Source organism: Paroedura picta, chromosome 5 (assembly GCF_049243985.1).
Source record: "Paroedura picta isolate Pp20150507F chromosome 5, Ppicta_v3.0, whole genome shotgun sequence".
NCBI lineage: Eukaryota > Metazoa > Chordata > Lepidosauria > Squamata > Gekkonidae > Paroedura > Paroedura picta.
In genome coordinates this window covers 113,027,155-113,041,391 of record NC_135373.1, presented here as the reverse complement: position 1 = coordinate 113,041,391, position 14,237 = coordinate 113,027,155, and the positions used below count along the sequence as shown (strand labels likewise).

General features: G+C 46.8%; 1 protein-coding gene across 3 annotated transcripts in view; it reads left to right on the top strand.

Annotated features, from left to right (window-relative positions):
• The window catches only part of KDM5A (lysine demethylase 5A), a 50,275-nt gene extending 37,207 nt beyond the window's left edge, over positions 1–13,068 (top strand). For 2 of the 3 annotated variants that reach the window (XM_077339986.1, XM_077339988.1), the window contains 5 exons: positions 733–876; positions 1,317–1,476; positions 1,941–2,161; positions 5,125–5,535; positions 11,181–13,068. In XM_077339986.1, the coding sequence (XP_077196101.1) occupies positions 733–876; positions 1,317–1,476; positions 1,941–2,161; positions 5,125–5,535; positions 11,181–11,393 (1,149 nt within the window). In that variant the 3' untranslated portion in view covers positions 11,394–13,068. Of the gene's footprint in view, positions 1–732; positions 877–1,316; positions 1,477–1,940; positions 2,162–5,124; positions 5,536–10,394; positions 10,635–11,180 lie in introns of all 3 variants that reach the window. The other variant, XR_013231414.1, reaches the window with a different exon arrangement.
• The last annotated feature ends 1,169 nt before the right edge of the window (positions 13,069–14,237 follow it).

The window sequence follows — 14,237 nt, the reverse complement described above, 5'->3', positions numbered from 1 at the left end:
GAGACTTATATTTGCTCTCTCTGTGTACCTTACCCTGCTGCTTCAGAGAGCCCCGGTTCTTGAAATTAGGCCTTTATCACTAAAAGTTCGCTCAGATAATACACAGTGCCTTGTTTTGGTCTCTCTTGGACTCACAGGATGTGAACCTTGATCTATATGGAGTTACAAATGAAGTCAGTAACCTCTAAAATGTGGTGTTTAACATGGTGAGCAAGTTGTAGGTGCAATCTCTTTTCAGATTACCTACCAGTGAGCACTAACATCACCAGTGCTAGCTGGGACAGTAAAGACCCTGGCAGTGCTGATGCTTGCAGCTGGTTTGGGTAAAAGGAATGCTCAGATGTCAGCCTGTACCTTTCATGTAGAGATTAGACATTCAGTTTCTCTGTTGTTGTCCTGACAACCACTTCATCAATAATGTAAGATCAAAAGTTGCTGGGACACCACCTTACATCAACCAGCCTAAGGTTCTGAGTCAGAGAGAGAAAGCATGGTATAGTACTTTGAAGTGTTGGAACTGGGATTTGGGAGATCTTTGTTTGAATCCCCACCCTGCCTTAGAATATTGCCGGGTAACTTTGGGGCATTTGCACATTCTCAGCCTAAACTCTACCTCACAGGGTTGTTATGAAGATAAAACAGAGAAAAGAAATGTGAATGTTGCTTTGGGTCCCCATTGGAGGTACTTTGGCTCCTTATCTATATCCTTCAAAAGTGGTTTTTACTTCCCAGGGTCACCTGACCAGTTTCCAGCAGTCTGGCTTTAACCGGGCAATGAGCAGCGTGTCATCATCTCCGCGACAAACTATGGACTACGATGATGAGGAGACAGATTCAGATGAAGACATCAGGGAAGCGTATGGCTATGACCTCAAGGTCAGTGGCATAATAAAACCTTCCGAACTCCTGAGTTACACATTTCGGTTTTAATCCTTCTGCGAGATTTCAACCAGTTTTAGTGCGGCTTATCTTTTGCTGTTATGTGACATATCAAGATGTCACGAGGTCTGTTCTGTGGCTGGGAAGAATTTTTTAGTCTTACTGTAGGGTTTTTTTGCATTTGAGTTCCTGATGTGGAACTAAGTACAGTATGTACTCTTGTCCCACGTTTTTCTTTGAGAAATACTCACCATTTCTTTAAGTTATCTGCTGCTATGTTGGGGGTGGGTGGGAAAAATCCACCTGTTTTCTGTATATGGATGTAGCAAGTTAATCGAGATGGGTAGTTTGGTGGGGTGGGTAGGTGGGGCTTATTAGGATGTTTAGACTTATTTTTTTCCAGCCTTTTATGAGTCTGTTTGTGTCTTCTGTTTTAGGACAATGCCAGTGTAAAATCCTCCAGCAGCCTGGAGCCCAACCTTTTTTGCGATGAAGAAATTCCCATAAAATCTGAAGAAGTTGTAACGCACATGTGGACGGCCCCCTCCTTCTGTGCTGAGCATGCATATTCATCAGCCTCCAAAAGCTGTTCTCAAGGTAAGACTGGTTCCTGTACACTGAGGCTTGTCTGGTCCTATAATATCAAGTAACTTTGTGTGGTTTAAGAGAATCAGAATCCAGTAGCACCTTTAAGACCAACAAAGATTTATTCAGGGCGTGGGCTTTCGAGTGCAAGCACTCTTCCTCAGACTAAAAACTCCTTACATGACCATGGGAATATATAGCAAAAATTAATCTGTTACATTATTAAACTGTGTCACACATGCCCGAATAAATCTTTGCTGGTCTTAAAGGTGCTACTGGGCTCTGATTCTATTGTGCTACTTCAGACCAGCATGGCTACCTGTTTGAATCTTTCATGTGGTTTGCGATGCCTGGGCAACTAACTTTCTGTTTATATTGACATTCTTTTAAAAGATGCTGGATTTCCAGCTCTAGTACTGACAAATCGTACAGTTCATATTCCCCTTTCCCTGAATGCCTTTTTGCTTCTCTGAAAGGTTCCAACACACCGAGAAAGCAGCCTCGTAAGAGCCCCCTAGTACCTCGCAGCTTAGAGCCCCCAGTGCTTGAACTGTCATCTGGAGCCAAATCGCAACTGGAGGATCTCATGATGATAGGAGATCTCTTGGAGGTGTCTCTGGATGAAACCCAGCACATCTGGCGGATCCTACAGGCCACCCACCCACCCTCTGAGGACAGATTTCTTCACATCATGGAGGTAATAATGTCCCTTCCCATCAGGATGCTGATTACAGTGCTCTGTATTAAACTGACTCCTAACAGCCGATTGCTTTTCACTTGCCAGCCTCTCCTATCTTTCTTTCAAGGCTGTGCCTCCTTCTCTGACTTTCTTCCTTAAAACAATCTTTCCTGAATCAGTCGAGCCCCAGTAGATGTGCCTTTCCATGGCTCTCCGTATATAGTGTTCCTGCTCAGAAGGATGAGGGCATCCTGAAATGGGCAGTTCTTCTGCCCATCCACTCTTGTAGGCAGAGTTTTCCCCTGGCAAAAGTCATCATATGTTCTCCTGCCTCAATCAGAGGTCTTCTGAGAGACAGTGCAGTATCGTGGTTAAGATCAGAGGCCTCTAATCTGGAGAGTCGGATTCAATTCCTGACTCCTCTTCTACATGCAGCCAGCTGAGTGACCTTGGTGAGGTCACAGTTCTCTCAAAGCTCTCTCAGCCCCACCTACCTCACAAGGTGTCTCTTGCGGGGAGAGGAAGGGAAAGCAATTGTAAACTGCCTTGAATCCCCTTTGGCTGGTGAAAAGCAGGGTAATAACAGCCAGCCAACTCATCTTCTACATTTTCTCTTTATATACTGCTTTCACAGCACATGTGTCCCATCCTCCATACAAATAGCTTACCTTTGACCCATTTGGCTCCAAAATAGAGCTTTGCCCCACAGACTTGAATTTCACATTGTCAATAAACCAACATTGTATGGCACAACTCTGGTTTGCCTTGATCCTTAATGAATTGCCTGTGTTTTGAAGTTGGGTGTCTCTGATTAGAAACTGCTAAAGACCATGTTTCTATCTCTGCTTGTCCTTTTGAGTCAGCATCCATGCTCCCTCTTCTAGCGTGGCATTACCACAACCAAAAGTGATCAGGAAGGTAGCATTCCTCTCTCCAGGAATCTGTCTGCTGTAGTGTTCATGAGAGTGCCTAATGAATGTCGTTGCATAGCTTGCTGTATAGTTTTTGTCAGTGGAGACCAACCTGCCCAGGGAGAGGTGAGAGTGACAGTGTGCTTCAGCACTGGTCACTGTCACACAATGCAGCAATGTGTAAGTACTCCATACCACAGAATGTTACTGTCCCTGGAAATGTATATGTATCTGAAGAAGTGAGCAGTAAGTCATGAAAGCTAATATCCTGCCACAGGTTTTGTTAGTTTTCAAAGGATACTTGTGGACTGTAAGCTCAATAAAAGCAGACAGTGTGATGCGGTGATTAAAAAAAGGGGGGGGGATGCAACTTGTGGATTGTAAACTAAACATGAGCAGGCAGTGTGATGCAGCGGTAAAAAAGGCAAATGCCATTTTGGGCTGTATCAACAGGGGCATCACATCTTAATCACAAGATGTCATAGTCCCATTGTATACGGCACTGGTCAGACCACACCTGGAGTACTGTGTGCAGTTCTGGAGGCCTCACTTCAAGAAGGACGTAGATAAAATCGAAAGGGTACAGAGGAGAGTGATGAGGATGATCTGGGGCCAAGGGACCAAGCCCTATGAAGATAGGTTGAGGGACTTGGGAATGTTCAACCTGGAGAAAAGGAGGTTGAGAGGGGACATGATAGCCCTCTTTAAGTATTTGAAAGGTTGTCACCTGGAGGAGGGCAGGATGCTGTTTCTGTTGGCTACAGAGGAGAGGACACGCAGTAATGGGTTTAAACTACAAGTACAACGATATAGGCTAGATATCAGGGAAAAATTTTTCACAGTCAGAGTAGTTCAGCAGTGGAATAGGCTGCCTACGGAGGTGGTGAGCTCCCCCTCACTGGCAGTCTTCAAGCAAAGGTTGGATGCACACTTTTCTTGGATGCTTTAGGATGCTTAGGGCTGATCTTGAGTAGAGCAGGGGGTTGGACTAGATGGCCTGTATGGCCCCTTCCAACTCTGTGATTCTATTGAAAATGCAAGAAGTGATTGTTCCACTGTATACTGCATTGGTTAGACCACACCTGGAGTACTGTGTGGAGTTCTGGAGGCCTCACTTCAAACAGGACATGGACAAAATTGAGAGGGTGCAGAGGAGAGCAATAAGAATGATCCGGGGCTTCGTGCTGTATGAGGAAAGGGTTTGGGAATGTTCAGCTTGAAGAAGAGGAAGTTGAGAGGGAACATGATTGCTCTCTAAGTATCTGAAAGGTTGTCATTTGGAAGAGGACAGGGAGCAGTTCCTTTTGGCTTTAAACTGCATGTAGAACGGTACCTGTTAGGTATCGGGGAAAAAATTACCATCTGATTAGTTCAGCAGTAGAATTGGCTGCCAAGGAGTTGGTGAGATCCCTGTCACAGGTGGGCTTTAAGCAGTGGTTGGACAGCTATTTAAACTGGATTCTTTAGGCTGATCCCACTTGAACAGGAGGCTGGAATAGAAGGCCTGTATGGTTCCAGTTAGAATCATAGGATCATGGAGTTGGAAGGGGTCCTCTAGAGTCATCTAGTCAAACCCCCTGCACAACAGAAGAAGAGTTGGTTCTTATATGCCGCTTGTCTCTACCCGAAGGAGTCTCAAAGCAGCTTACAGTCACCTTCTCTCTCCTCTCCCCACAACAGACTCCCTGTGAGGTGGGTGAGGCTGAGAGAGCCCTGATATCACTGCTTGGTCAGAACAGCTTTATCAGTGCTGTGGCGAGCCCAAGGTCACCCAGCTGGCTGCATGTGGGGGAGTGCAGAATCGAACCTAGCTTGCGAGATTAAAAGTCCGCACTCCTAACCACTACACCAAACTGGCTCATTGGCTGTTAAATGATGAGGCCCAAGGCCTCCTATGACCCCTTACTGTGTTGGTTACAGATATCAAGTTCTGTGGTTCTATTCTGTACCCTTGCTCTTTTTCCTGGAAACGTGTTCCCAAGTTGAAGTGACTTCGTATTTCCTATATGCTTGTCCCATATTTAGAGTTGCTCTTGTACTAAAACCTTTCATGTGTCCAACTCTTTGAAGGACGACAGCATGGACGAGAAGCCATTAAAAATGAGGGGAAGAGACTCTTCTGAAAGGAAGCGGAAACGCAAGCTCGAGAAAGCGGAGCAGTTCTTCGGTGAAATGAAGCAGAAGTCTAAAGAGCTGAAGAAGCTGGAGAAGCCCAAGAAGAAGAAACTGAAGCTGACTATGGACAAGACAAAAGAGCTGAACAAACTGGCAAAGAAGCTGGCCAAAGAAGAGGAGCGGAAGAAGAAGCGCGAAAAGGCAGCTGCGGCCAAGGTGGAGCTGGCGAAAGAGTGCTCGGAGAAGAAGAGGGAGAAGAAAGTCCTGGACATCCCCTCCAAGTACGACTGGTCCGGCGCGGAAGAGTCAGACGACGAGAATGCGGTGTGCGCTGCCCAGAACTGCCAGAGGCCCTGCAAGGACAAGGTGGGTCACCCAGGCTGAAATCTTTCAGAGATCCTTGTGGCCCACTTCAGACGGCCGGGGCACCTGGAAATGTCATAGAGTTGTGTCATTTTTGTTCTTTTGGATACGAAACAGAAACCATATAAAGCCTGCTTTCTAATAATTAAGAATGGAGTTCCGGGTAGGTGCTTCTTCTCTGTGTGTTCAAAAGTGACTCAAGCAACGTAATATTAAAGCATCAATTCGGTCTTGCTGAATGGCGTGTAGACGTTGGCAGGTGCTTAAGAGATGCAGCCAAGGAGCTGGGCGACCGCTGAATCTGGTCATAGCTCTTCCCAGACTGCTTTCCCATATGCTCATCTATTCCTGGTGGGCGCTCTGTTAAACTTCCTGACCGACACCTAGGAGTTAATTCCAGGCTTTGAGGCATAACTCTTCCCGAGTCTTGGTGGGTAGCCATAAGCTCGGCCATGCAGTCCCCGCCGAGGAAAAGTTAATCTTTCAAAGGCTCTTGCATAAAGCCCGTGAGCCGTCCATTTGCAGGTTGAAGGAAGCCACATGCCGCACTGCCCCACTTTCCTTGCTGAAGGTAAATCTGCAGTGCTTTTAGAACTGATCGGATTATAGCAAATTAAATCCCATCCGCCCTGGAGACCTTCTCAGGTCTCCCTGTGCCGACTTTGGACTCTGGCGCCAGCTCCGTAGAAGCAGTATTCGAGCCCAGTATATTGTGCTTCCTAGTATATCAGTTCTAAAAGCACTGCAGATTTACCTTCGGCAAGGAAAAGAGCCTCTTGTGGCGCAGAGTGGTAAGGCAGCAGACATGCAGTCTGAAAGCTCTGCTCATGAGGCTGGGAGTTCAATCCCAGCAGCCGGCTCAAGGTTGACTCAGCCTTCCATCCTTCCGAGGTCGGTAAAATGAGTACCCAGCTTGTTGCTGGGGGGTAAATGGTAATGACTGGGGAAGGCACTGGCAAACCACCCAGTATTGAGTCTGCCATGAAAACGCTAGACGGCGTCACCCCAAGGGTCAGACATGACCTGGTGCTTGCACAGGGGATACCTTTACCTTTACCTTATATTGTGCTTCTGCTTACAGAACGTTCCACAAAGCTGTGTTTGAACGTGCATGCACATAGTTAGGATTCAGTTCTGCTGCAGGACTGCCAGGTGGCGCATATGCACTGTCATGTACCTCCTTTCTGTGTGTGTGTGGGGAGGAGAAACGATGACGACTAATATGTGCAGTAATAAAACATACACCACTGCAGTTGAACACCGCACACCGCTGTTAGCAGTGTGTAGTTCTTGCTGACAATAAAATTGTCTCTTTTGACTGCACCCCCCCCCCCTTTCGAAATGTAAATTCTGCACAAGTGCATAACTGCTGCAGGAATTTCCATATGCTGCAAAAGCCAGGATTTAGCTGCAAGATTTAACTGCAGACCTGTGAACACTTTGTGTGGAAACTTCGCCACACTCTGGAGGATCTTTTGAGGACTTATTGACCCAGACTTCTCAGGGCTGGTGGTAATGTTTTATATTATTATCCTTCATAACTTTTCATACACTTCAGTCATGGACTGCCAACTCACAATGGTCCAGGCAGAGCTAGTAGAAACAAAAGCCATAGCTCTTCCAGGAGTTGTGGGCTCTAGCAGATCATTTGGAGGAAGAGTTCCATAGCAGGGATCAGTCATCGAAATCACTTTTCTGCAGGCCAAATCCTAATGCTAGAAGTCCCTGGTGGGACATATTGGGGCGGGAGGGTCCATCAGGTGTGCAGCATACAGGCCTTTTAAGAAACCAGGGTCACCTCTGTCATCCACTCCAGTTTAAATGTTATTTTTAAAATAGTCCCCTGTAGCTCCCCCTCAAATAAAGTACATTCCAGCTCTCTACCCACAAGGTTACAGTAACATGAATGGTTACCTGTCCCTAAATCTGAAAGCAAGACTGCAGCTCCCTTGCGGAATGGAGTAGTAAAAGTCTGCTCTGCCTGCTGCCTCAACCCGGTGGCAAACTTGAGGAACGAAGCCTTTTTGTTTTCTGCCATTCCAAAAGATTGTGGAGTGATTCTCATCAGGTTTCTAATCAGAACGTTAACCCATCCCTCCCCCCCCCCCAAAATAGTTGATAAATGGAGTCTATTGTTTCTCTGTGTGCCATGCAGGCAGAAAGTGGTCTTATTTACAAGTTTGTCTCAGTCTTCACAATGGTTTTTACTTACCTGTTCCTGACTAATACTTTTCTAATGTTGAGCACATTGTGTTGGGTTGCTGTTGACAAATGCAACTGGATGGTGGGGATCTGCTACCCTGCTAGCTCAATAAAGATCCAGCCTTAAGAGATGGAAAGACTCCATCTCCCACTTTACTGATGAGAGTCCCCGTCTCCTGTTTTCCCTCCCCTACCCAGCCGGCAGTCTCAGGGGCATTTTGTAGAGTCTCTGTGGTAAGTCACTGATGGAGCACAGAGCTTGTAGGACATCATTAGTATGACAAGCGGAGCTGTCTCTTCCGCATCTAACACACAATGGTGTTGGATCTCTTCCAGTGGCCTCATACGTAGGATGCAATACAGGGGTTGACGAAGGATGCCTAGAAGATAGTAGCTAAATGAAAGTACTTTACTATCCTTCGGGCTTTCCCCCTAAGAACAAACAAGGTTATTTGAGTGCTTCTGTGAAAACTAGCGAAGTACTGTATCCATCACTCCTATATCCCAAAGGTCACTGATTTCAAAGACTTACAAGAGAGTTGTAGGATAGATAGGATATCGTTTCCTTATTGCCAGTGGAAATAAACTAGAAAAGCCACAATTGCCATCTCTTTGCCGCAGACTGGCAAGGATTTAAAATTGAAAAGTATCCATGGTGCCATTCAGCCCTTAAAACCCACACAGTCTGTGGAACTTTGCAGATATCACAGTGCTAGAGAGATGAGAAAAGTCTCTTTTTTATCAGAAGAAGAGTTGATTCTTACCTGCTGCATTTCTATACCGAGGAGAACCAAGGTAGTTTCCTTCATTTATAAACTTTGGGCCACCCGTAAACCAGGGAGACAGGAGTCAAACGGGCGTTGTTAAAGGACTGTCAGGAGCAATTCAGCCTTGCTGTTGTCCCCGTCTTCCAGTTTTTTGACAGATGCTTGGTCATGGGTAGTTGGTACATTGGCTGTGGGACCCTGTTGGCTCTGAATGTGGCGATGGCTTATTATCTGAGGGAGGGTGTGGAAGGGAAGGATATCTGCCTTCCCAAAGGACAGTTCAGTGACTAAACAGCAGTGGTGGTGTTCATCATCCAAAGTATCCAAGTGATGTGTATTGAAACTAGTATAGAGCACAAAATCCAAAACGTGTCCTACTGAACACGAAAGGCCAATTTGGGGATTCAGCCATGGTTGTTTTGGGGAGTGCAATGTTCTTAATTAGTCTTTATCTTGGAACATACATGGGTCAACCCAATCCCCAGTGCAATGAGGAGATATAAAATATTTAAGTTGAACACTGCTTAGTGAATTGCAAAAAGAGTCTTTACCAGTTGTTCTACACCCCCCCCCCCCCAATGCCTTGATGTTGTGGGATACTTGATGAGCACCAAGTCCTGTTTTAGCTCCATAATATGCACAAAGCTGGTGCCGTCCTTTGGAATTTAAATGATGCTTGATCTCTAACCCTACACTTTTAAACACCAACCATAACCAGGGGGTGAGGAGAATGGGGACAGATCTGTACCTGGAACCACCCTGATGTGGAGGAAGGTATTGAAATAGCACTCCATAGGACACATTGAAATGCTGTTCTGATACATGATTTAAAAACCCAAGCGGAGAGGTAGCTTAATATGGATGTTGGCGTATTGGTGATCTGAATGTAGTTTATCCTTCTAGAATTAAGGTCAGACTTCAAAGTTGGCCCTCCAGAAGCCCAAATGAATGCTCCTGCAGCAAGACCGAAAGCCCCCTCGTTCTCTTTTGATGCTTGCACATTTGTCTCCAGCTTGCAGTAGCTGCCATTTAACACTCAAGCCCAACTTGCGTCTTCTCTTTCTTCTATTCTTTTGCTGTTTAAGATAACAGTCCTGCCACTGCATAGCAGCCCTTTGCCACACTTGTGTATATTTAAAAAAAAAGAAAAAATGGGTGAGGGATCCTTTTTTCTTGTTTCTAGCAGCAATTAGTCACTGCAGGTAGACTCGGCTCGGGACAGCAAGACCCCCCCCCCAAAAAAAAAACCAAAAAAAACCCCACAACCTTTGGCTTAAACGTGAATTGAAGAGGCTAGTGCAATGTGATAAATGGGTTGTGATTCCACCGCGTCTGCGTTTGCCTTGAGAGAGTAGTGACATTTAGTTTTTAAGTGCCCATAACGTTCTATTAACAACTGCTGGAGATAAACAGAACAGAATCAATGCAAGTCCGAGCACAGAGCATATTAGTTCCTTCCGTTTTAGTTCTCTGGTTTGAAGATAAGATGTTTACTTTAGACCACTGCTCCATCTAATCCTGGACGGACAGAAATCTGTCAGTTGATTTTCTGCCTGGCAAAGCTGGGAATTAAAGTAGGACCTTTTGCTCTACTACAGGGGTAGTCAACCTGTGGTCCTCCAGATGTTCATGGACTACAATTCCCATGAGCCCCTGCCAGCGTTTGCTGGCAGGGGCTCATGGGAATTGTAGTCCATGAACATCTGGAGGACCACAGGTTGACTACCCCAGCTCTCCTACTCAGCTATAGCCGCCCCCCTTTCCCAAGACTCGATGTTTTGCATTCTTCTATATGTGGGCAAAAACACCGTTTTCCTGCTTTGGATATAAGGCTGAGTTTTGTCCTCTAGTGCATTATTTTCTGAAACCTTTTTTTTATTCCTTGGCGAAAAGACTGAATAAAATGAACACATGGAAACGGACACTCTAATTAGTCAGGAACTGGCCGGTTAACTGCACAGCAGCCGCTGATTCCGCTACATTCCTGGCCTGTGGAATCCAAACTGAAAATAGATTCGTTTCTTGTGCACTCATGTCATGTCCACTGGTGACACTATGTAAGAAGCTGTGTTGGTGTACTCTCTCAGGACTTGCTCAAACCAGAGGATCCTCCATGGCGTAGGAGTTGTTCAGGTAATGTATGCTGATGTTGTAAGCATGGTCTTTTACAGGTCTCATTCTGCTCTAAGCTGTACATGCTCTGCAAGCTCGGCTCAAACGTAGACGTAGAAGCAATAGTTAACCATGAGGGAGAGATTTGAAGGAAGCCCTCTAGACAAATCCCAACATGGGGATTTTTTTTCCTGCCTTACGGTCTCTCCTCTTGTGCTTCTCTATTGGTTTCCAATGAATCACTGGATTTGGTATTTAGCATCTGTCCCAGCCAAGCGTTCTACCCACCTTGCTCAACGATAAAACTTTTTGGGAGCAAGCGATACCAGCCTGATAGCACCAGCAGCCCATTTCTGGCCTTCTTAGGGAAGCTGTGGGTTCTGAAGGTGCTTGATTTGGTAACAAGCGAATGCCCACTTTTGTTTCCTTGACTCTCTGAATAGTAGGGGGGTTTAAACTCCAACCTTGCTGGCCTTGCTGATCATGCCAGCCTCGGAGCCCCGAATGTGACTTTTGGCGTTTCTCCTCCCCTAGCACCGTGATTGACGCATCTGTTGTCTCTTGCAGGTAGACTGGGTGCAGTGTGATGGTGGCTGTGATGAATGGTTTCATCAAGTCTGTGTTGGTGTCTCACCAGAAATGGCCGAGAGCGAAGACTATATCTGTATAAACTGTGCAAAGAAGCAGATGCAGGGCCCGGGGAGTCCGACACACGCGCCCCCGCCTCACTTCCTGCTGAGCTACAAGCGGCCCATGGAAGACCTCAAGGAGACAAGTTAGCAGCTGCTCAGTCTTGCCAGGACTGGAGGGAAATGGAACACTGAGAAGGTGGTGTGAAGTGACCGCGGCCACTTGGAGCACTCCACCTCCGTAGATGTCCGGCCCTATTGGTGGAGCTGGCTTCCTTGTATACGGAGCGGGATTTGACGGGCACCGGGGTGCTGACCCAGCTATGCAGATGCCACCCCGTTGGAAGTCCCTGCCAGGTTTTTTCTCCCCTCCCCCCTCCCCCACCTCCTTCCCATCTTTCCCTAGAAGGCCTTCAGGCTGAGAAGGCGTGAAGCCTATGGCTGATGCTTTCCTGCCTCAGCAGTTCAGTTCAAAGAGAGGGGGTTGTTGAGAGCGCAAAACCCCACCACACCGCCCAATGGAGGCACAGCAATGGGGATGAAGGCACTTTCCGAGCCTCTTAATGCAATAGAGGCAGCCACGGCAATGAGCTTGCTTTTAGCGCCTGGCAGGAGGGGTGGGGAGTGGGTGGAGAACGACATTAATTCCTGGGGGGGAGGGGGGGTTGTTAGAAGGCAAAGGAGCTGTAAGTCTCGGAAACAAGGATTGGTTTTTTTCCTGTTCTTACCTTAATTCCAGTGGGCTCTCTTTCCTTCCTTAGGGGAAAGCTCAGCCCTTAACTTAAGATGCAGCTAAGGTCCATCGCCTTGGTAAAGCACTCCTTCCCGCATCAGTGGTCCTTTCCCCCTGTCTTAGGTATTTACCCAGACCCCCATTCCAAGAACGCGTGAAGCGAGGTGCATCCGGGAAGGCTCGGGGTGTCGTGAGCGAACACGGCCAATAGACTGGGCCAGAGTTCCACAGCCCAAATCCCTTGCAATTCCACACTGGCGTGTTCCTGTGCAAGGACTCCCATCTCACCAGTATTCCCAAGCATCGCCCGGCTGTGTAGCAGCCTCCCAGTTCCAGTAAGCAGACCCCAGGTACAGTTCGCAAGCCCGGCTTCCCCGCCCTTTTAGGTTCCAGCGGACGGAGGCCTGCCGATCCAGTTTGACCTCGCCCACCCCCCTTGCTTCGCTGGGAGACAGGCAGCTCGGGGGGTGCGCAATCCCGGGTGACAATTGTTTTAGTAAACCCGTTTTTAAAAAAAGGACTGGTTTTTACTTTTTTCTATGTCTCGGACTACTGACTTGTCTACAAAAAAAAAAGAAAAGAAAAGAAAGAAAGATTATTTTTCTTTGGTTTTTATACTTAACCACGGTTACCAGCAGCACAGACAGAGAAAGAGAGAGAGAGAGAGAGAGAGGCTCACGAAACTAAAACCTGCCTTCAGGCTTGGGTTGTTTTTTTTTTAAACTTCATGGCTTCCTTGTAGTACAAGGAAATTTAGCAGTTACTCCCCACATCCTTGCTCCACCTGCTGCCTGTGTTTTAAATAGGTAAAAAAAAAAAAACCCATTTCATGTGCTACCTTCATGTCGGGGTTTGTTCTGTTAGCCGGGGTTCTTTGGTCCTCATCGTCTCCAGTTTATGCTGCCTTTTTCTGTAAGTGAGTGGCTCTGAAACTGGCCATCGTGATATGTCTTTTCCTCCTCCCCCATTATCTATTGTGTTTCCATAATTCTACAGTTCTAGGAGTGTTGTAACTATAGTGTCCAGTCTTATTAGATGCAGGGGTTGGGATTTTTCTAAAAGATAAAAAAAAAAATATGTAGTGTTCTGCCTTGCCTGTGTTCGCGTCCCTTCTGTTGCTCCCAGCGTTGAAGACTTCATTGGTAAGCATCTCTGGGCACGGTTGGACTCTTCCTGCCTGCATCCTTATGCACATGACCAGAATGCGCCTTGATCAGGAACAGCCGTGGGGAGAAGATTGCTGGAAACCTGGGAGGGGTGGGTGGGTCTGAGTGTTCCAGGGACCACCAGCTGTCTCCTGTGAACTTCCACTTTGACTCAGAGAACACAAGTAGGAGCAGAAGTAGATCCCGACTAGCTTCATCTAACTTTTGAGCGTAAGCTGGATAGGCTGTCCACTTTTGTTTAAACTCATTTTGATTTGAAAAGCGCCTTACCTCATCGTTGTAGTTGGCTGAGGTTGAAATTTTGAAGAAAAGAATTAACTGAGAACATAGCGTCATCGTCCCAGCTCTGTGCATGCACCTATGGTTGCCAATTTGCAGGTGGGCCCTGGAGATCGGCTATTACAACTGACCTCCAGACTGTAGAGACCAGCTTGCCTGGAGAAAATGGCTGCTTTTGAGGGTAGACTGTATGGCAGGTATCTTTCTGCTGTCCTCTTCAGCCTCCAGACAGCCTTCAGCATACAGACAGACTCAAGCCTCATATTGGGATTGCCACCCCAACAATGCAGCAGTTGAGTTTTAATTCAGAACACCTAGACACAAGGTAAGTGAAATGGCTGGCAGAAAACAAACACAACCGAATTGTCATCCTCAGTTCACCGAAGCTTGATGTAGTGGTTAGGAGTGCTGACTTCTAATCCAGCGAGCTGGGTTTGATTCCCCGTTCCTCCACACTCAGTCAGCTGGGTGACCTTGGGCTCGCCACAGCACTTAGCTCTGACCGAGCAGTGATATCAGGGCTCTCAGCCTCGCCTCCCTCACAGGGTGTCTGTTGTGAGGAGAGGAAAGGGGAGGTGAATGTAAGCTGCTTTGAGACTCCTTTGGGTAGAGAAAAGCAGCACTTAAGGACCAAATCTTCTTAAATGGCTGTAGGGTCACTGTCAGATCCCTTTTTTTCTTTCAAACCTGATACCAGCTAGGAAGGAGGGGCTACTTTTTGATGTGGAAAGCAAGGGAAGAGGCAGGAGACCTTCAGTAAAAGAAAATTAGGTTTGTGGATTGGAGAGGAGCTCTGTTTCCTTCACCCTCTTTCCAG